The sequence below is a fragment of the Trichoplusia ni genome, chromosome 18, assembly GCF_003590095.1.
Source record: "Trichoplusia ni isolate ovarian cell line Hi5 chromosome 18, tn1, whole genome shotgun sequence".
NCBI classification, from domain to species: domain Eukaryota; kingdom Metazoa; phylum Arthropoda; class Insecta; order Lepidoptera; family Noctuidae; genus Trichoplusia; species Trichoplusia ni.
This window is the reverse complement of record NC_039495.1, coordinates 623,003-639,990: the sequence shown is the minus strand read 5'-3', so window position 1 is coordinate 639,990 and position 16,988 is coordinate 623,003. Positions and strand designations below refer to the sequence as shown.

The 16,988-nt window shown below is 34.4% G+C and overlaps 3 protein-coding genes across 7 annotated transcripts in view; 2 read left to right on the top strand and 1 right to left on the bottom strand.

The window, feature by feature from the left end:
- The first annotated feature begins 505 nt into the window (after window positions 1-505).
- Window positions 506-3,034, top strand: LOC113502936 (protein YIPF1). The gene is made up of 4 exons (XM_026884696.1): window positions 506-811; window positions 1,294-1,472; window positions 1,754-1,957; window positions 2,245-3,034. The coding sequence occupies exons 1-4, from the start codon at window positions 628-630 to the stop codon at window positions 2,572-2,574; spliced, it is 897 nt and encodes a 298-aa protein (XP_026740497.1). The 5' UTR covers window positions 506-627; the 3' UTR covers window positions 2,575-3,034.
- On the bottom strand, window positions 3,021-9,247 carry LOC113502934. Of its 3 annotated transcripts, none has more exons than XM_026884689.1 (12): window positions 9,009-9,247; window positions 8,188-8,849; window positions 7,632-7,732; window positions 7,111-7,238; window positions 6,604-6,872; window positions 5,836-5,996; window positions 5,409-5,604; window positions 4,791-5,055; window positions 4,226-4,391; window positions 4,026-4,111; window positions 3,647-3,889; window positions 3,021-3,271 (listed from the first exon to the last, which is right to left on the bottom strand). In XM_026884689.1, the coding sequence occupies exons 1-12, from the start codon at window positions 9,118-9,120 to the stop codon at window positions 3,156-3,158; spliced, it is 2,505 nt and encodes an 834-aa protein (XP_026740490.1). In that variant the 5' UTR covers window positions 9,121-9,247; the 3' UTR covers window positions 3,021-3,155. The 3 variants fall into 3 exon arrangements, with proteins under 3 accessions (XP_026740490.1, XP_026740491.1, XP_026740492.1); XM_026884690.1 differs by having other exon boundaries at window positions 3,647-3,814; XM_026884691.1 differs by lacking the exon at window positions 3,021-3,271 and having other exon boundaries at window positions 3,777-3,879; window positions 9,009-9,245.
- A 249-nt stretch (window positions 9,248-9,496) lies between these two features.
- LOC113502935 (putative oxidoreductase GLYR1 homolog) overlaps window positions 9,497-16,988 on the top strand; it is a 50,444-nt gene continuing 42,952 nt past the window's right edge. For all 3 annotated transcript variants that reach the window (XM_026884695.1, XM_026884694.1, XM_026884692.1), the window contains exons 1-5: window positions 9,497-9,583; window positions 9,673-9,709; window positions 10,036-10,118; window positions 15,959-16,085; window positions 16,309-16,473. In XM_026884695.1, coding sequence (XP_026740496.1) covers window positions 9,549-9,583; window positions 9,673-9,709; window positions 10,036-10,118; window positions 15,959-16,085; window positions 16,309-16,473 — 447 coding nt within the window. In that variant the 5' untranslated portion in view covers window positions 9,497-9,548. The remainder of the gene's footprint in view (window positions 9,584-9,672; window positions 9,710-10,035; window positions 10,119-15,958; window positions 16,086-16,308; window positions 16,474-16,988) is intronic.

Sequence of the window (16,988 nt, the reverse complement as noted above, 5' to 3'; positions counted from 1 at the left end):
TCTATACAGATTCTTATAAATTATGTATTATATTGTATAATTATTATATTAAAGACAAAGCGGCAAATTAGATACTTATTTTAAGCAGAATGCTGTTTTGCTCAAATCCCAGAATTTTAGTTCACCATAAATTTTGTCTTGATTAAACACAACAAATACGACTATTAGTATAGTATTAGCAGCATGGCCAGTAAACTGCTGTGTGCAACGTGTCACGGGTTCGATCCTCGTGTAGGACAAGCGTTTGCTTGTCTCAAATCTGTCTTCATGTATTTGAATTGAATGTTTGGAAAACCCCCCGCGACACAAGAATTAAATTCCTTCATCCGGGAGTCGTTCTTTTTTCATCAAAAAAATAATAAAATAGTAATGTTTACAGGTATTATAATAAAATAGTTGAAAAGCAAATTTAAACGCAAACAATCAAATGTGATTATCCGATTTTATAAATGCGATTTATAATCTGCTGATAAAATTCGGCTGTCACGACTTCTTGACGCAAAATATGACACGGTGACACAGGATCGATGACAGAATTTTGACATTATTTGATGTGTATGTGACTAATGTGATAACTTGAAATTAAATAAACTTTAGTGAATTTCAGTGTTTATGAAGTAATTAATCATGTCGAACGTAAATACGGGGGAACTTCTAGACTTTCAGGACTATTCTCCTGACCACAACAACCGTAGCGCGCGTATCGACGTGGAAGCGGTGCATACAAATCAATACAATAACACAATGTCAAATCCAAATTATAATTTCGAAGAGCCAAAAGAGATCCAGGAGCCTGAAGCTGCACCACAATGTAAGGCTGCTGTAGCTCATTTGTACCTGAAAAAGAAAAAAATGTTTGAAATCAATTTTGTAAACAATTAAAGTTATCAGGTTCCAATTAGTGTAGATTTTTAACTTGCTTCTAATCTAATCAGTGTTATGTTTCTACTTATTGTAGCCGTATGTAAGTGTGAAATACAAATTAATTTTCTACTTCCTGATTAGTGAACATGACATCATACAATATGACTGTAAAATAAAATTCTAGATTATTTTGTAAAATTAATTTCAAAATAAGAAAAGTCCTAGTGGGCAATGAATCTTAAGAAAAACTCAAGGGCTTGCATTCATACATCTGATGTGTGGAGCAGGTCCAAGACAGGTACTTCCATTGTAATTTCAATGGATACATAAAAAAGCCTTGAATACTAAAACTATTTTTTAAACTTACCTGCCTAACTTGGCTAACCTAACCGTAAGTACTTTATTTGAAACTTTTGTTTTTTTTCACAGCAAACCACAACTTCTGGACCATAGAGTATTATCAGAAATATTTTGATGTCCACACTAATGAGGTGGTGGAGAGAATTATATCCTCTGTGCTTCCACAGAAGGTCTCCCGCAACTATTTTGATGAAAGAATCAAGGGTAAACCTGATCTATATGGACCTATTTGGATTTCTGTTACCCTGGTATGTGATTTTATTATTTGGTTAATATATTTTTCTTGTTGTTTGAATAAATACTGTTTATAATGAATGTTAATTAACTTATGAATGATAATTACTTAAAAAGAAATCTTTCTAATACATAAATATTGTAAATATTCTACTCTAAGAGTAATAATAAAAATAAAATATTAGTTATATATTTCAGTAAATTAATAATTTTTAATACTGTTTTTGCAAATATTCATTCTATTAGGCATATCCCTACATATCCTTCTTTAAATTTACCTATCCTGTATTTTCAGATATTTACAATAGCAGTAAGTGGTAACATAGCAAGTTATCTACAGAATGCTAACAAGAAGGGTTTTGTGTGGCGCTATGACTTCCACTTAGTGTCAATAGCGGCCACTGCCATATCATGTTATGTGTGGCTTGTTCCGCTGGCACTCTGGGCAGCTTTGAAGTGGACCTCTTCAAATGATGCACATGACGAGATAGAGAATCAGGTATGCTTTAACAATCTTTTGAAGAAAGAAGACTTATATAGTGTAATCAAAATGTAATGACCAAGAATGGATTTTTAAACATCCATATTGTCATGAATCACCATTCCTCTGTGTATATTTTTTTGTTTATGTAAAATTAAAGCTCTGTCATATTTCTACATGCTACTTACTACTTAGTGGACTAATATAACAAAGTGCCTGATAGATAGACCTACTGATTATTTATAAACTATGTATAAAATGTATGAATCCATAATGACTCTTCAATGTTTTACTTTCTATTCCAGGATAGCAAATCACCAACAATGATGTCACTGTTTTGCCTGTATGGATACTCTCTCTCAATATATATTCCTGTGGCAGTGTTATGGACAATCCAGGTGTTCTGGCTGCAGTGGCTCTTCGTGCTAATGGCGGCTTTCGTATCTGGAGCAGTACTCATTTTCTGGCTCATGCCTGCATTAAGGAAGTCTAAATACTTTCTAATACTGATTGGGTCTATTTTAGCATTCCACTTCCTTCTAGCAGCCGGTTTCATGTTATATTTCTTCCATCAACCAAGTTCGGCAGATGTAATTGTTACTACTACTACGCCTATTCCTGCACCGAAGGTATAAATGTTGTAGCATAGCATATGATGGAGAAGATTGCCAGCCATATACTAGCTCCATCAATAGTGTAGGTACAGTCTATGTATGTATTATTATTTTATGTACAGTATGTATTATTTTTGTCTTTATATTCCAAACAAAAAGCTTTCTATTCTAATATATAAAAGAATGTTTCTATGTGTTGTGTTTGCACAAATCATGATGCTGAGAACATGAATGACCAAGCAATGAGTTGGACTGAATCTATATCTGTACTGTTGTTGACGAGGAAACAAATGCAAGGAGAGAACACAAGTTGTAGCAAAATTAATGATTGTTGTATTTAGTGAGCTAAGTCACTTCTCACATTTAGTATAGAAGATAAAGTAAAATAATAAAATTATCATAAGTATTTCTTGATTTCCACATTCCTAATGTATAAAGTCTATATTTATGTAAACAAAACAAATAAATGTTAAATAAATAATTGTATTTCTCTTAAAAATCATAAACATTACAAAATCATTTTGGTATTTACATTATATACATTTGTCTTATTCTAGAATGAATTGATCCCTTCATGCAACTTGCATGATGACAGTTCATATTTAATCAGTCAAAGAGAAGTCTTCGAAACTCTTGAGCCAGGGTTGTCTATGGAATAAAGGCGGCATATCTTCAGACGACGACTGTAAGGTTCCAGCAAGTTCAGCCAGCATGATTGCTAGAAATATTTATTAATGTTATTTTTGATTTCATCATAGGATAAATACAAGTATTATAAGTCACAAAAAGCAAAAGATAGCATCAGATAAAACACCACCTTATTGGAAAAAAATAACGTTCAGAATTAGTGTCATAATTTAATAATCTTTCCTTGTTTTGCAATAAAAATGGGCAGAAATTAAATAATATATGAATATTCTATTCTAAGATTGGTCATTTAACTATTATTAGTTATATGATAGATAAGTAATGACACAACGAAGTAAAGGCGTGCCTGCCACAATTGGGTGATGAAGCTTTATATGTTCCATTATTGTGACTAAATAGCAAATCGCCATAGAATTAGTTTTAGAAAGGAGTACGAGCTACGTACTACATGCGTCGGGATGTTCCCGGGCCCGCAGCCGCTCGCAGTAGTCCACGAGATGCCCCTCGGCGTGCGCCAGCGCGCTGGGCTCGGCGTCCCGCAGCGCGCGCCGCTGCAGCAGCTGCCCGCCGCAGCGACACACGCGCAGCAGCTGCTGCGACAGCGCGCACGACTCTGCGAATGTTGTACAAGTGTGTAGCCTTTTCAGATGGCATACTTGGCAAGGATATTGGTTGAAGCTGCAAAAGTCTATGTTAAATCAACAACTACCCTACAAATTTCATCAAAATTGATCCAGTTGTTTGAGCATGAACAAGCAACAATAACAAACATACATAGACATTTGTGCCTAAGTATTATGTGAATTATGATCATAAAAACTTACCATTACTTTTACAGCCGTCTAGCATAACAGCACATATCCGTAATGCATAAACAATAACTTGAACTAAAACCAGCTGGCAGTCGCATCTGAAAGACAAAGAATTAGATTCTCAAAAACACACTCAGTGTTTGTACTAACACCTAATAAATAAATGTTTCTTAGACATTAGGACATATTAGTATTACTCTTCATAAGCCTACCTAGTTTTCTCACGTGACAAGCTTCCTACAGAGTCATCATTAATATTAGTATGTAAATTTATAAGACTCTGTGTTGTCTCCAATGCCTTGTCTCTTAGATTTTGCTTCTCAATACACTTGAGGCACACTTCTGTCTGCTTCAGAAGTACTTGGATGAAACATGAATCTAAAACAAGATGAGATTCCATTATAGGTATAGATTGTGTTTAAGTAGTAAGAAAAATAGAAAGTTTCCTCTCTTTACGCGGAAGATGCAAGTTTTAGTAATAGGCCTTATTATAATATGACTAGCTGACCCAGCAAACGTTGTTTTGCCTAATGAATTATTTCTAGTTGTATATATTTTTTAATGCCACATTATAAAAAAAAGGAAAGAAAAATATATATTTTTTTTAGTGTGAGCAAACCTTATCACTTAGGGGTATGAAAAATAGATGTTGTTCTATTCTCAGACCTACTGAATACGCATATAAAATTTGGTAAAAATCGGTAAAGCCGTTTCGGAGGAGTACGGTAACTAACATCGTGACACGGGAATTTTATATATTAGATAAGTCTGTTATACCTTTCTTATAAAGCAGCACGCCTTGATCATAATCAGTTTTGAGGTTCCCAGTACCATTTCCCGGGCAGAATGCGGTCAGAAAGTTCTCGTACCCTGACACATTCTTCACCAGGTCTAGTATACTTGTGACCACGAACGGCATGGGCCGTGACGTCAGAATGGTCTTGATGATCTCTAGGACTTTAGAGTTGGTTTCTTTAGATGCTATTGTTGATATCACTGTTATTATCGATAAGAGAAGGCCGCTGTATAGAGTTGCGCAAGACTGGAAATATAATTTCAGGGTTTTTAATTGAGTAAACATCCGATCGTAAAAATATAAAATTGCACCACCTAAATGTACTAATGCGACAACACTTCTTTAATGACAAACCTATTTGCAGATAAATCTGTTTGCAGATAAGTATAAAAATACAAATTGAATCTTTTTAAAACTAAGGCTTTCTAACTACATTGATAGATGTAAACAACTTTTAAAAAACACGAGGACATATGATATTCACCTGCTTTTTGCTCAAAGATTTTATGTATAAGAATTAAAATTCTAAATTACGCGTTTTGTGATAGTACATTTATTTACAATAAAACCTGATAATAACACAAAAAAATATAACTTACAGCATTATCAATCAATACACATATCCTATGAATAGTCTCAATGAACTGGCCAGGACCCTCCATCACCTCGGAGTCGGCATCAGGCAGCTGTTCGTGTTTGGAAAACCAGTGCGTCCCGCTAGAAGAGTCTAGAACATACGACAACATGGCTACCATTCTTCTACACATAATCTCTTGCTCTTCCTTAAATAATGCCCTGGAATTATAAAGGAAGGGCATTTTATAAAATAAATATAGGCCTGAAAACTAGTCAGATTTGTCTTCGGCTGTTTAAAAATATGATACTAACATATTTTTTTGCAAATACACAGTCACGCCCGAGATATCTGCACAAAGTTAATTGTACGATTTAGCATGCAATTCGATAGGCACGTAACTTTAAGTTCTATGTTATTTTTAATGCCCATATATAGCTTATGAAACTGACCTGCCTCTCAGTAAATCCTCCTTCGTGACTACTTGGTAGTTAGAAGTGACTTCCATGTACTTCTCATCCATTTCCTTTTGAAAGGAGGTCGTCACTCGCTGGCACACTGTCTCCAGCCTACTGCGAGTCTCGTTTAAAACTCTCCTTATTGTATTAAAAATCTAAAAGTAAAAAAAAAGGAAGTGTTGATGTATGTTTTTTAAAATTACTAGCTTTATCACCGAGAAGAGTATTCATAATTATAAAAGTACATCACTCCTCGATAGGTATTGTTGCCTTTTTTAGACCAAAATTATGTTTGTGCTTAGGTTAATTGCTTGTAATTTTCTGTCATTATTCCCATTAAATTTTAGACCTTTAAAGTGAAAGACGAAATGCGCGTCAATTAGTTTTTATTATCCTCATTTTCCCATTTCCAAAGTCTCCGCCATTTCCCACGTCAATACTAATATATTTACAGTTGGTTGGTGCAATGGTTAACAATTATGTTTTCGAACTCTTTTTGTGAACATTCTACTGCAAATCAGATAATTGCAGCAAAGTTTTTTTAATCCTAGCCTACTGTGTCCCACTGCTGGGCAAAGGACTCCCCCAAATCCTTCCACGACTCTCTATTCTGGGCCTCATGGAACCAGCCTGCGCGGTAAGCGTTGAGGTCGTCTCGCCACCGCTTCCTAGGTCGCCCACGACGACGCCATCCATCCGTTGGCTCCCATAGTGTGGTGACTTTGGCCCAACGATCGCTGTCCATGCGGCAAAATTACTTACATTAAAATATTTCTGCTCTATTCCTTCACAATTCCCAACAAATATGCTGGTGATATCTTCATAGACACTACTCATCAACACTTTAGTTTTGCCAGTCTCCTTAGGCACTGGGCTGGAAGGCACTCGGTGGAATGTACTGTAGATCCTGCACTTGTTCTGGGAGTAGTCCGCAGTCTTCTGCAGCTTGTCATTATAATCTAATATGGAATGGTTTTGGCCTACACTAGGCTCCAGTATGAAGGGTAGTATTGAGGGATGCTTATCACTACCTGAAAATCAAGCGATTTGTGAAAGGTAGGTAAATGTCTGAATTTCGAGTCTAAGGTTACCTGGCCATTTTTGTGTACAGGGTGCTAACTATATGTGCAAAAGTTAAGAAAGGCTATTTTTATGCATAAAATTATAATTATATTTTTTTAGAAGTATACATTCCTAGTAATAAGCATATTAGTTTTCCAACATGCAGACTGCAGAGTATACATATTGAGAAGAGAAGAAGAAGTTTACCTGGTTCACAAGTTTTATGGAGTTGCAGCAGTGGTGCTTGGTTTTCAGTTTGTACAGATGTAGATAATGTCTTTGCCCGCTTGCTTTGGTTTGTAATTGACTCATTCTGTGTCAAGTTTACTCTGTGACTGTAATGCATAAAATATTCTTAGTTAGATTTGTCAATTTTAAAATGACTGCACTTAGTATTTTTTTAATCTAGCCCACTGCATCCAACAACTGGGCAAAGGCCTAACCCAAATCCTTCTACAACTCAAAGTTTTGGGCCACTTGGGTCCAGCCCACTTTGTAATTAAGGTAAAAGGTATATCAATATTTGATATATTGATATAATAACTGTTAGTTTCAAAGCAGAATATAATCTAGTTGACCTTGAGTAGAATGTCGCTTCTAAAAACAAAACATAAGTGTTCAGTTAATTATTATGTTATGACTAAGCATTCATTGCACATTTGCTCTAATGCCACCTACTTAGTCTAGTAAGCTGATAACAGTATAGCAGTATTGCAAACATGGTGTACCTTTGTGATATGTCATTTCCTGTTACCATAACTTGTGTCAATTTAACTTTAGTAGTCTCCAATTTCTTGCATTTCTCCTTTATACTTATTATTTCTAGATTCTGTAAATGATGAACAAACGTAATTATTTAATGGCGTAGTACAAAGTATGTTGATACTGTGGTAGATAAATAAATTTGTAGTTCAAGTAATATACAATATGTACTGTTTTGTATATCATGTTGAAATAATGGAAAAGGAACTTTGCCTGAAGATTTGTGCAGAAACATGCACTGATGCTAATTTATTTCAATATTTAATCCTTTAAAGCATTTTTAACGAGTCACAATAAAAGTATTACTGATATAAAGCCTAAAGGTGCATACTGTCCTGGAAAGAATTAAGTGTGTGGATGATATAACAAAAAAAAATACATTGTGTGTCATCATGGGAATTTGAAGTATGCTACAATTTTACGTTTTCCTTTTTATACATACAGTTTTCTATTGAATAGTGAAATGATGCTCATTTAACAAGTAACTGCATATACAATCAGTACATTAAAGTAGGAACTGACCTTAAAATCAAGTTGTGTCCTCAAATCATGCATTTGCTTGTTAGCAGCAGTTAGTTTCTCAGTACACTCCACCTGAACCTTCTCTAAAGCCTTAATCTTCTCCAACCTGGCATTATCAACTGAAGTCTGACAAGTTTTCAACTGTGTCCTCAAGATAGAAGCCTCACCTTCCTTTGTTATACACTTTTCCAATAATTTGCCATTCACAGACTTCAACTTTTCACATTCCTCTTGCATTTGAAGCAGTTTCCTGTACATCTGGTCAATATCCTGCCCTTTACATACTTTGTCATTGAATATCAATTCATCAGACAGGTTGACTTGTCCGTTGGCTTTTGGTATCACTTTAGACGATATTCCCGGTAATGGTGAAGATATTCTGTTGCATTTCTCTTTTAAATGTGTTGATATAGCGGAAGGCGAGTTGAAAGAGGGCCTTTTAAAGGTAAATTCACTTTTCGATGTACTAGGCGATGGCTGAAATGTAATTTGAGAACTGGTTGCACCCATTTGTGTGCTGGTGGAACCTGGTTGCATAAACATACTATAATTTGGTAGAAGACTGATGTCGTTAGAGCTGCAGGCCTCCTCGCAAGCCTGGCTGGCCAACATAAGGATCTCGTCATCATTATCATCACCCCATTTGTCGTCATTGTTGGTAACTAACAAAAAAACAACTTTGATTAATACTTAACCTAACAAAAATCTCAAAGTTTGTAATGAAATTTATGGAAATAACATATCGTTTAGTACCGTCCAAAAATGTAATTCGATATCATAAATTAATAAATTGTGAATATTAATCCATACATGATACTCACCTTTGTTAAATTCACTATTTTGGCTCAAGGGAAAGTTATGATCAGATACACTTATATTAAGCTTAGCTTTTTTTCTTTCACCTTGCTGTTGTGGAAAATATCTTTTAGACATTTTTGTATCAATTACATTGCTTATTAATAAAATGTTTTAATTTTGGCGGCACACCGAGTTTTCGATTTGACATGAAAATACATAATATTAAAAAAACAGTAAACAGATTAAAAATGGTCCATGGTTTCCTAAGTTCCATGATTCACAGTTTTGAAAAGAGTCGACACACATTCCAATAATTCCAATATATTATTTCAGATTTCCAGTACTGTGCAATGGACTCGTAATTAAAAACCAAATTCTTAATATCCGATGAATTAGTTCTAGTCGATTGTTAGTCTTTGATTCCGGTTGGAATCGGAAAATAACGGTTTTCACAGCGACCATAGAGTTACAAAAAGACGCGGAAAAGTTTGGCTGTTCTATGATATTTATATTTTCTCTTTGGTTAGTTCGTCGTGGAAATTCGTACTGAGTGGACGTGCACCATGTCTGAAGCATTTAAACTTGGTGATCTAGTTTGGTATGTATAGAAATATAATACTTTTGTAGGCTATATGTGATAGTAATTATAATCAAATGATAGTAACATGTGTCTTGTGTTTGTTTCAGGGCTAAAATGAAGGGTTTCAGCCCTTGGCCCGGCCGGGTAAGACGCTTGATTATTGCATTTAAGCTTAAAAAATAATAATAAACCCATATTCTACTAAGAAACGCTTTCTTTAAAGATTGTAAACAATGTTTGTTGATCTAAATGACAGATTATACACACGAAATTATGGGCGGGAAAAAATCTTGATAATGTGTGTTACGATGGCTATATTATAGCATTGGTGTCTATATATCTTTGAAAACATAATTTCGTGTAAAATGTTTCATTACATTTAATCATACATGGCTAAATTTTTGGTAAACAACCTGAAAATTGACATTAAAAATAATAACCCTAATATTTTGGTTTGTGATGGTTTTCAGGTAGCGATTCCGACTCCGGAATTGAAGCCTCCTAAGAAAGCTATGAACGTACAATGCATTTACTTCTTCGGCACGAATAATTAGTGAGTACCAGTTATAGTTGTAAACAAATAGATGAATCTTAGTAGTTACTTCTATCAATCTATAGATATGTTTTGTAATTCATGCTTAAATATGTTATTCCTTTGCCTGACAATTATTGATATAAATCGAACTTTCAAATCTATCTTTTCTGTGAAAAAATGATGATCAAGAAATCAGCATTGTTTTGTTTTTGTGATAAAGCAGTACATAACAGTAGTTATCACTGTTATCATTGGTATTACGAAGACCAGGCCCTCCTTTCTACTTAAAGAGTTATTTATCTCTAAATCTGGTCATCTTAATTTTTGATCAGATGAAAGCTTTAAAATTCAATTCAGCTTATTGGAAAATGAGCATGCATTATTAAAAACATCTAACTGTGCAACATACTAATATCATTTAATTTTCTAAAATGTGGGACAAATATGAAAAGGTACTATTTGAATATAATATATTGAAAATTTTCTGATTGAACCACATGCTTTTTTTTAAAGTTAGAAATACTTATTTACCAGTTTAAAAACAAATTCCCTTGAATTCCTATCTTATATCTCATTTTTGAAAGTACTTTTAATGATGTTCATGAAGATGGAATATTTTGAACCTAACAGTTTTGAACTATCAGTTTTATTTGATAAAAGTAAAGAAGTTGGTAGCCCATACGAATTATGTCTCTAAGAAAATGTTAATGAGACAACTTTTTAAAGATTTTTTTTCTTCATTCTTATATTTTTTTTATACTTTATGTTATGCTTGTAATAATACTTTTATAATAAAAATGTTCATCTAAAACACAATTGGGTATTTGACTAAATCTATTAATATAAATTTGTTAAGTCCAACAGACAGATTTCCAAAAAATATTGAATGCATATTATTTTATTAAAAAAAGTAAGAAATAGTAGCATGGGCTTGTAACTTCACTTGCTACTTAAAAGCATACTGATTAGTATGAGCATACACACAAGATTTTAAATCACTATCCCCTTTATAAGAAGAAATACAAATCCAATATTTTTTTGAACTGACTGGCTGAACATTTTTTTTTGACAATACCCTGTTCACTCAAGTTCAGTTTAACTGAAAATATTATTAGTTATGAGGCGCTCGGAGAGTATGAAAATCACAAAATTGAAATTTTCCAATATCTTTGTAACCCTGAAATTATCAAATGATTTCATTAACTAAAATTAATAATTTAAGTAAGTTTGGTGTTTATAAACAGAACATATTCTGATATTTTGTCCTGCAGTGATTGACTAGTTAAATGTCCCTGGATTTATTTTAATTAATGTGGTGATTGTCATACTACAGAGTGATAAAGGGATGTTTCACATATACTCCAAATGCATTACAGAATTTGACTCATCTTTGGTCAGCCATGACAGATATAAAGTTAAACAGAAAGACCGTTGTCATAGGTAAAGTCATGTCATAAAATGAGTACAAAAAAAATTCAGAAGTAGTAAACTACTAAATTCATGCAGTCTTATTGTAATCACATTACTGGTGACTATAATAATTTAATAAAAACGTCTTTATTGTAGTACAAGTTAAGGTCGATAATCATAACCATTCCGATATAAGTTGAGTCGAATCGATCGCCCGCCACCGCGTCAGCTCATGCCTAAGAACTTCGGTTGGGTAGGAAACTAGTTGGGCTATCTCTATAGATAAACTTGAGTAAATAGTTATCATATAAGCCATTTAAATTATGACCGCTAACAAATGGTATATGAAATATGCTCACAGCATCATTTGTTTAGCTTTGAGCACCTTCAAGTGTCAACTTATTGACAGCTTTTTTACAGCGTTTGACTTGAATTGAATTAGGACGAAAAAATATTTTTTTCGTCGTTTGTCGAATTCCGAATTTTCATAGTAATTTGCTAAACATAAAGGCGAGTGGCTTTCTTTTGCCGGTCTCAAATAAAAAAGCTGGTAGAATCAAATAATGGAAAATAACAGCTTTTTAAAAATCAGGAAATTCAACAGTATTTTGAAATTGCACCCTTTATCCAATAAATCATCCATCGAGTAGAATCGGTTGTTTCTTTTATAATACACAAAAATTCTCATTGTTCTTTGTCAGACTAAAAGTCTTTGAGATCTAGTGTCTCATGTAGATATTGAAAATCGAATTTTGACTTCGGAGTTGCAAAGCACCGAATATTCACCTTGGTAGGCGCTACTTAAGCAGTTTATACTAAGCTCTGAAAGATCTGGGGCTGGACCTCTGCTGGATAATTCGTCCTACTTGAAGCTTTAAAGAACAGAGCTTCCTGGCTCCCATAACGTATGGACTTGAAAGATGGACAGTATAGCTAATCCATTAAAATTTTTCATGAAGCAATGCTCAGCGTTTTTTTTCCAATAAAATAATAAGGCTGGTTTCTAAAAGCCACGCAGACCGCTTGCTGACTGTCATTGCCGAAATATATGCAGCGTGTGCACTGAACGAAAAGTGGAAAACTCGAAAACCTCTTTTATGTACATACATATTATAATCCATCAGCGACGAAAGCCAGAGTGTGGTCAGCGTGCAATCAAAACAGCCTAAAAGGGATTATTTGGAGAATAACGGGAGGACTCAACAAACCTTCAACATGTGTTGGACAAGGAAGAAGATTTGAAGAATAACGGATAGATGTCATAGTTTGCAGAATAGTAGTGTTAGTAAGTTCTGAAAAAGTGACCGAGGACTGATAAAGGTTTTCGAAAAAACAAAATCAAATAAGAGAGACGGTTGGCGACAGGATCGAAGACTAACAATTGGCAAACCAGCAAAACGAAAGATGTGACGGATGGAGGACTGAATGTTCTGTTGCAACTTGGAACACCTAAATGCCTCCAGCAGTATAATTCAACACGATGAGTTGATTCTAAAAAGGAGTCGAATGGAGCACTTGACCAGTCTTATTTTACGTAGTGGAAAGCCGCGTCAGAGACGAGCAGAAGAAGGACGGAAGCAAAAGCAAGGGATGAACGGCAGTGCCCAAGATTTTTTTGGTTTTGACCTGAGTGATTGGACCTAGTAATAGTCAGCCGTAGGATGAGAAGGGCGGCGGATAATAATGACAGATCTTTGAAACTTGTGGAGAAGACTTGCTTCTTAAGTATTTCGCTTGTTTAGTTATAACCTTATAATTAAGAACTTTGTAATTAATAAAAACGAGAAACAGTTTCTCCCGATGGTAAAGAGAAAAAAAAATATTCCAGAACTAATTTAAAATTAAATTGTATTCCCGTTCCATTTTGTACTTATTTTGCTTATACAATAAATTTGATTTAGTTATAAAGTTCTAGTTTCTCTTCTATTTTCTTTGTGCTGCTGAAGTTGAAAAAAGTATTATGATTTGTTTGTTAAAAATATTTGTTTACTAGCGGAGAGTTCAAATAGTTTCTCTTCGATATTGTAGGTAAGTTAAACATACTTGTTTACGCTACCTACAATTGAATTTATTATTGCACTCTTACAATACATTGAACATTGATGAAACTAAAACCAAACGGGAAGCGTTTCTACAGCACTGAGCTCCCCTTCTTTTTTTAATCTGATTTTATATTGGTATTAGAATAACTTTTTGATAATGTAAATACTTCATAATCATAACCATGTGGATCTGAAACCTTGGATATCTGTATCTTGGGGAGATTTTCCAGTTTTCAATAATACGTTCCCACTCAGTTCATTTTTACAATAAAGATAAATTGGTAAACGCAATGTTAATAAAACTCATAAATGAAACTACTTCGAATTTATTTATTAAAAGTTTATATCTGACACAAATTTTGTATAATCGTCATTATTTTTATCATAGCAACGGTTCCTTGTTATAGCGATGTTTGATGCAGCATTATGCACTCCCCACTTAGTTGGTCCCCTTGAATTCGCGCGACAATTGCCGGCAATCTCGTTTTGTTGTTCCTTAACACGTCATTCGGGATAATAGACCACACGAGGACCTCGGATCGCTTTCGCACTCTTTATAATATCATAGTATATAGGTATATGGTATTGTACAAATGACTTGCCCGCGGTTACGCCCACATGGTCTTTGGTCTTTCGTGTAGTGTATAAATGGATATGTCTGGTCTATCGCCTCTGTCTTATTTTAATGATGATGGGTACTTTTCATTAATGTTTACATGGCAGATAAACATAATTTGCGTTCTTAAAATTTTCCTTTTTTAATATAGTTAGGTATGACGTAGGACTAATAACTTCATTTGATGATTTTCATCACATCATACTACTACTCTTCTTAGAATATACTCTATGAGAAACGTAGGTTCAAATAATATTGTTAGAATTAAAATAGAGACGTTGCATCATCCAATACGCAGAGAGGGTTTATTTTAGCAACAAAATAACTGAATCAATACGAGACCAACCCTTGTTTGAATATGTTGCAGCCAAAGTTAGATTGACCTAAATATCGGGCTAGGGCTCGTAATTGTATATCAGAAACAACGCTACACGGTTGCCATGCAGGGTGCCTAGTACCAACTCCTAAAGTTAGACTACCAGTTGTGGGAGCAAGATAGCGCTCTGCACGGTGTGAAGTGCCGTCTCTCTTTCGCAATTGCAACAAGCTTGTTCTGTGAGATGGTAAGCGCTTAGGACGCCTGCATGCGAACCCTTTCTCGCCGGGCTCTGTTAGCTATTTCCTAGAAATTCTAGTACTTGTAAATGTAACGTCATTTAATTGACCTAGTTTTATTAGTTCCGGGAATCGGACGTTATATCAATACAGCTTCCCTCATGGCCTGAAATTAAGTTCGGTTTTAATTAATTTGCACTGAAAATGATCGTAATATCCAATTTTGTACGAGTATGTGTATTTTCGTATTGCTGACACTTTGAATAATAATTTTAACTTTTGATGACACCGTACGGTTCGTGTGTGCATCGGTTGAAAACTTTTAACAAGCTTTTTTATATGGGACAGTTTTTGCGATTTGATTTCAGTTTTGCTCTAACTCATATTGCGGATCCTTCGAATTTGAATATACATAGGTAAAATGTTTAACTTTAAAATCATTAATTTAGTATTTTCTAATTTGAATAATAATTCTATAAACTATTAAAAAAAAGAACAGATATTGGGCCAAGGTGCTGATTTTTATGCTCTCTTCCTATTGTCTCACATGTTTGACTGTTTTTATTTGAGTAATTGTTTAGGAAAATGTCAATGCAATAAACGTACTTCGTCTTACTTATTAGAATTTGTTGTTTTATATTGTATATTTGCTTTTTAGTTCAGCCCGTATTACAAATATTATAGACTGTCAAAAACTAGATTTGTTTTTCTTCATTTTTCAAAAGTATATTCTGGATTATTAGCATCATTTTCTAATCAACGTCCGCACATTCCAGTCCCTATTCCATGGACAATCCCCTTCCATAATTTTGATTGAATTCTTAAAAAATGTCAATTATACATCTATGTATCAAAATTCGATTCATACGATTCGATGTCGAAGAAAGACTTGCGAGTCTTCGCTTGCATTATTGCTACAGTGCATTGAGTGATGTCTCACTATTATAATACAACAGCCTAACTTAAATCTTGTATTAGACGATTCCCCCGCCTTACCAAAAAAAAAGGCCCCATTTAGACGATGCGCGAAATGTCGTGCAGGCTGTAATAGATTTTTGGTGATCATCTATCACGTGAGGAATCTAAGCTGCGTGACTGCACAATGTATTGCAACTTATTGGTTATTCTCGCATCGTCTAAACGGGCCTGTAGAACCCCCATATTCTGTTCCTAGTTAAGGAATATTTTCAATGAAATTGTTGTGTAAAGTATTAATTAATGGTCATTGCCAACAGCGCGTGGATTGAAGACAACAATATCAAGCCCTACCAGGAGTACAAGGAGCAGCTCATCAAGTCCTGCAAGACGGCCGCCTTCAAGGAGGCTGTCAATCAGATTGAAGAGTTCATTGTTAATCCAGAGGTTGGCACTGCTGCTAGAGACATCTTATAAGCTTGTGTAGAAAAAAAGATTTTCTGGTTTGAGAAAGTTGCTTGTTTTAATTATGCTGACTCTAATGATTTAATTATAAAGAGTTAAAGATTCTCGTCAGCCTCATTTATTCATTATTTTAATTTTCGCTGATTCCTAATCCTTAAAAAGTTAAAAATAAACAATAGGCATACTTAACAAATTCTACTATCAGAAATTTGGTGACTTGGATGACCACGCGCTCAATGCTGAGGAAGAATTTGATAAGCTGAAGGATGTTCTGGAGGAAGAAGAGAGCAGCCAAGAAGAGAAGGCGGCAGAAGAAGCAGAGGCCGCGCCCTCAGAGCCCGCCGCTAAGAAGAAGAGTGCTACTCCCAAGGTAAGAATGTACTGAGTAAATTTTGATTGCCTGCTGCATGGTCAAATGAAAATAAACCTTATGACATATTAGTATAAGGTAAGTAGTTGTAATGGAGAGATATTTGTTAAATTATCCGAGTTAGTCCTCATTTTGCATGTTTTTGTCTCAAAACAACTGTTATTGGTACAGAGACTGTTTCATAAGAATTCAGTCCTTTAATATGGACGCTTAAAGCAGGACTGTTGTGTATTGTGGAAGCGAGATGGTGCACCTATACTCACTCCATGATGGAATAAGTCATTCAAAAATCATTAGCCAACAAACACTTCTCAATAGGTTCACTATGTATCTTGTTAATATAGTAATAAATATTACTGTATTACATAATTGTCATAAAGTTATTAGCATGTAATTTCATCTAACTTATATTACATGTCATGGCATCAACTCTGAAATAAATGATTAATTCGAGAAAATGCATGAACAGAGTAATATGTATATTTTGTAGGTTACTTTTATTCCTTGCCTGTCAA

Excerpts from the sequence above, each read along its gene's own strand:
- LOC113502936 (XM_026884696.1), top strand. The coding sequence starts at position 628 with ATGTCGAACGTAAATACGGGGGAACTTCTAGACTTTCAGGACTATTCT. Across the intron at positions 1,473-1,753 it reads TTTGGATTTCTGTTACCCTG|ATATTTACAATAGCAGTAAG; the intron begins GTATGTGATTTT and ends CTGTATTTTCAG. Across the intron at positions 1,958-2,244 it reads ATGACGAGATAGAGAATCAG|GATAGCAAATCACCAACAAT; the intron begins GTATGCTTTAAC and ends TTTCTATTCCAG.
- LOC113502934 (XM_026884689.1), bottom strand. The coding sequence starts at position 9,120 with ATGTCTAAAAGATATTTTCCACAACAGCAAGGTGAAAGAAAAAAAGCT. Across the intron at positions 7,733-8,187 it reads GGACACAACTTGATTTTAAG|AATCTAGAAATAATAAGTAT; the intron begins GTCAGTTCCTAC and ends CATCATTTACAG. Across the intron at positions 6,873-7,110 it reads CCATAAAACTTGTGAACCAG|GTAGTGATAAGCATCCCTCA; the intron begins GTAAACTTCTTC and ends CTTGATTTTCAG.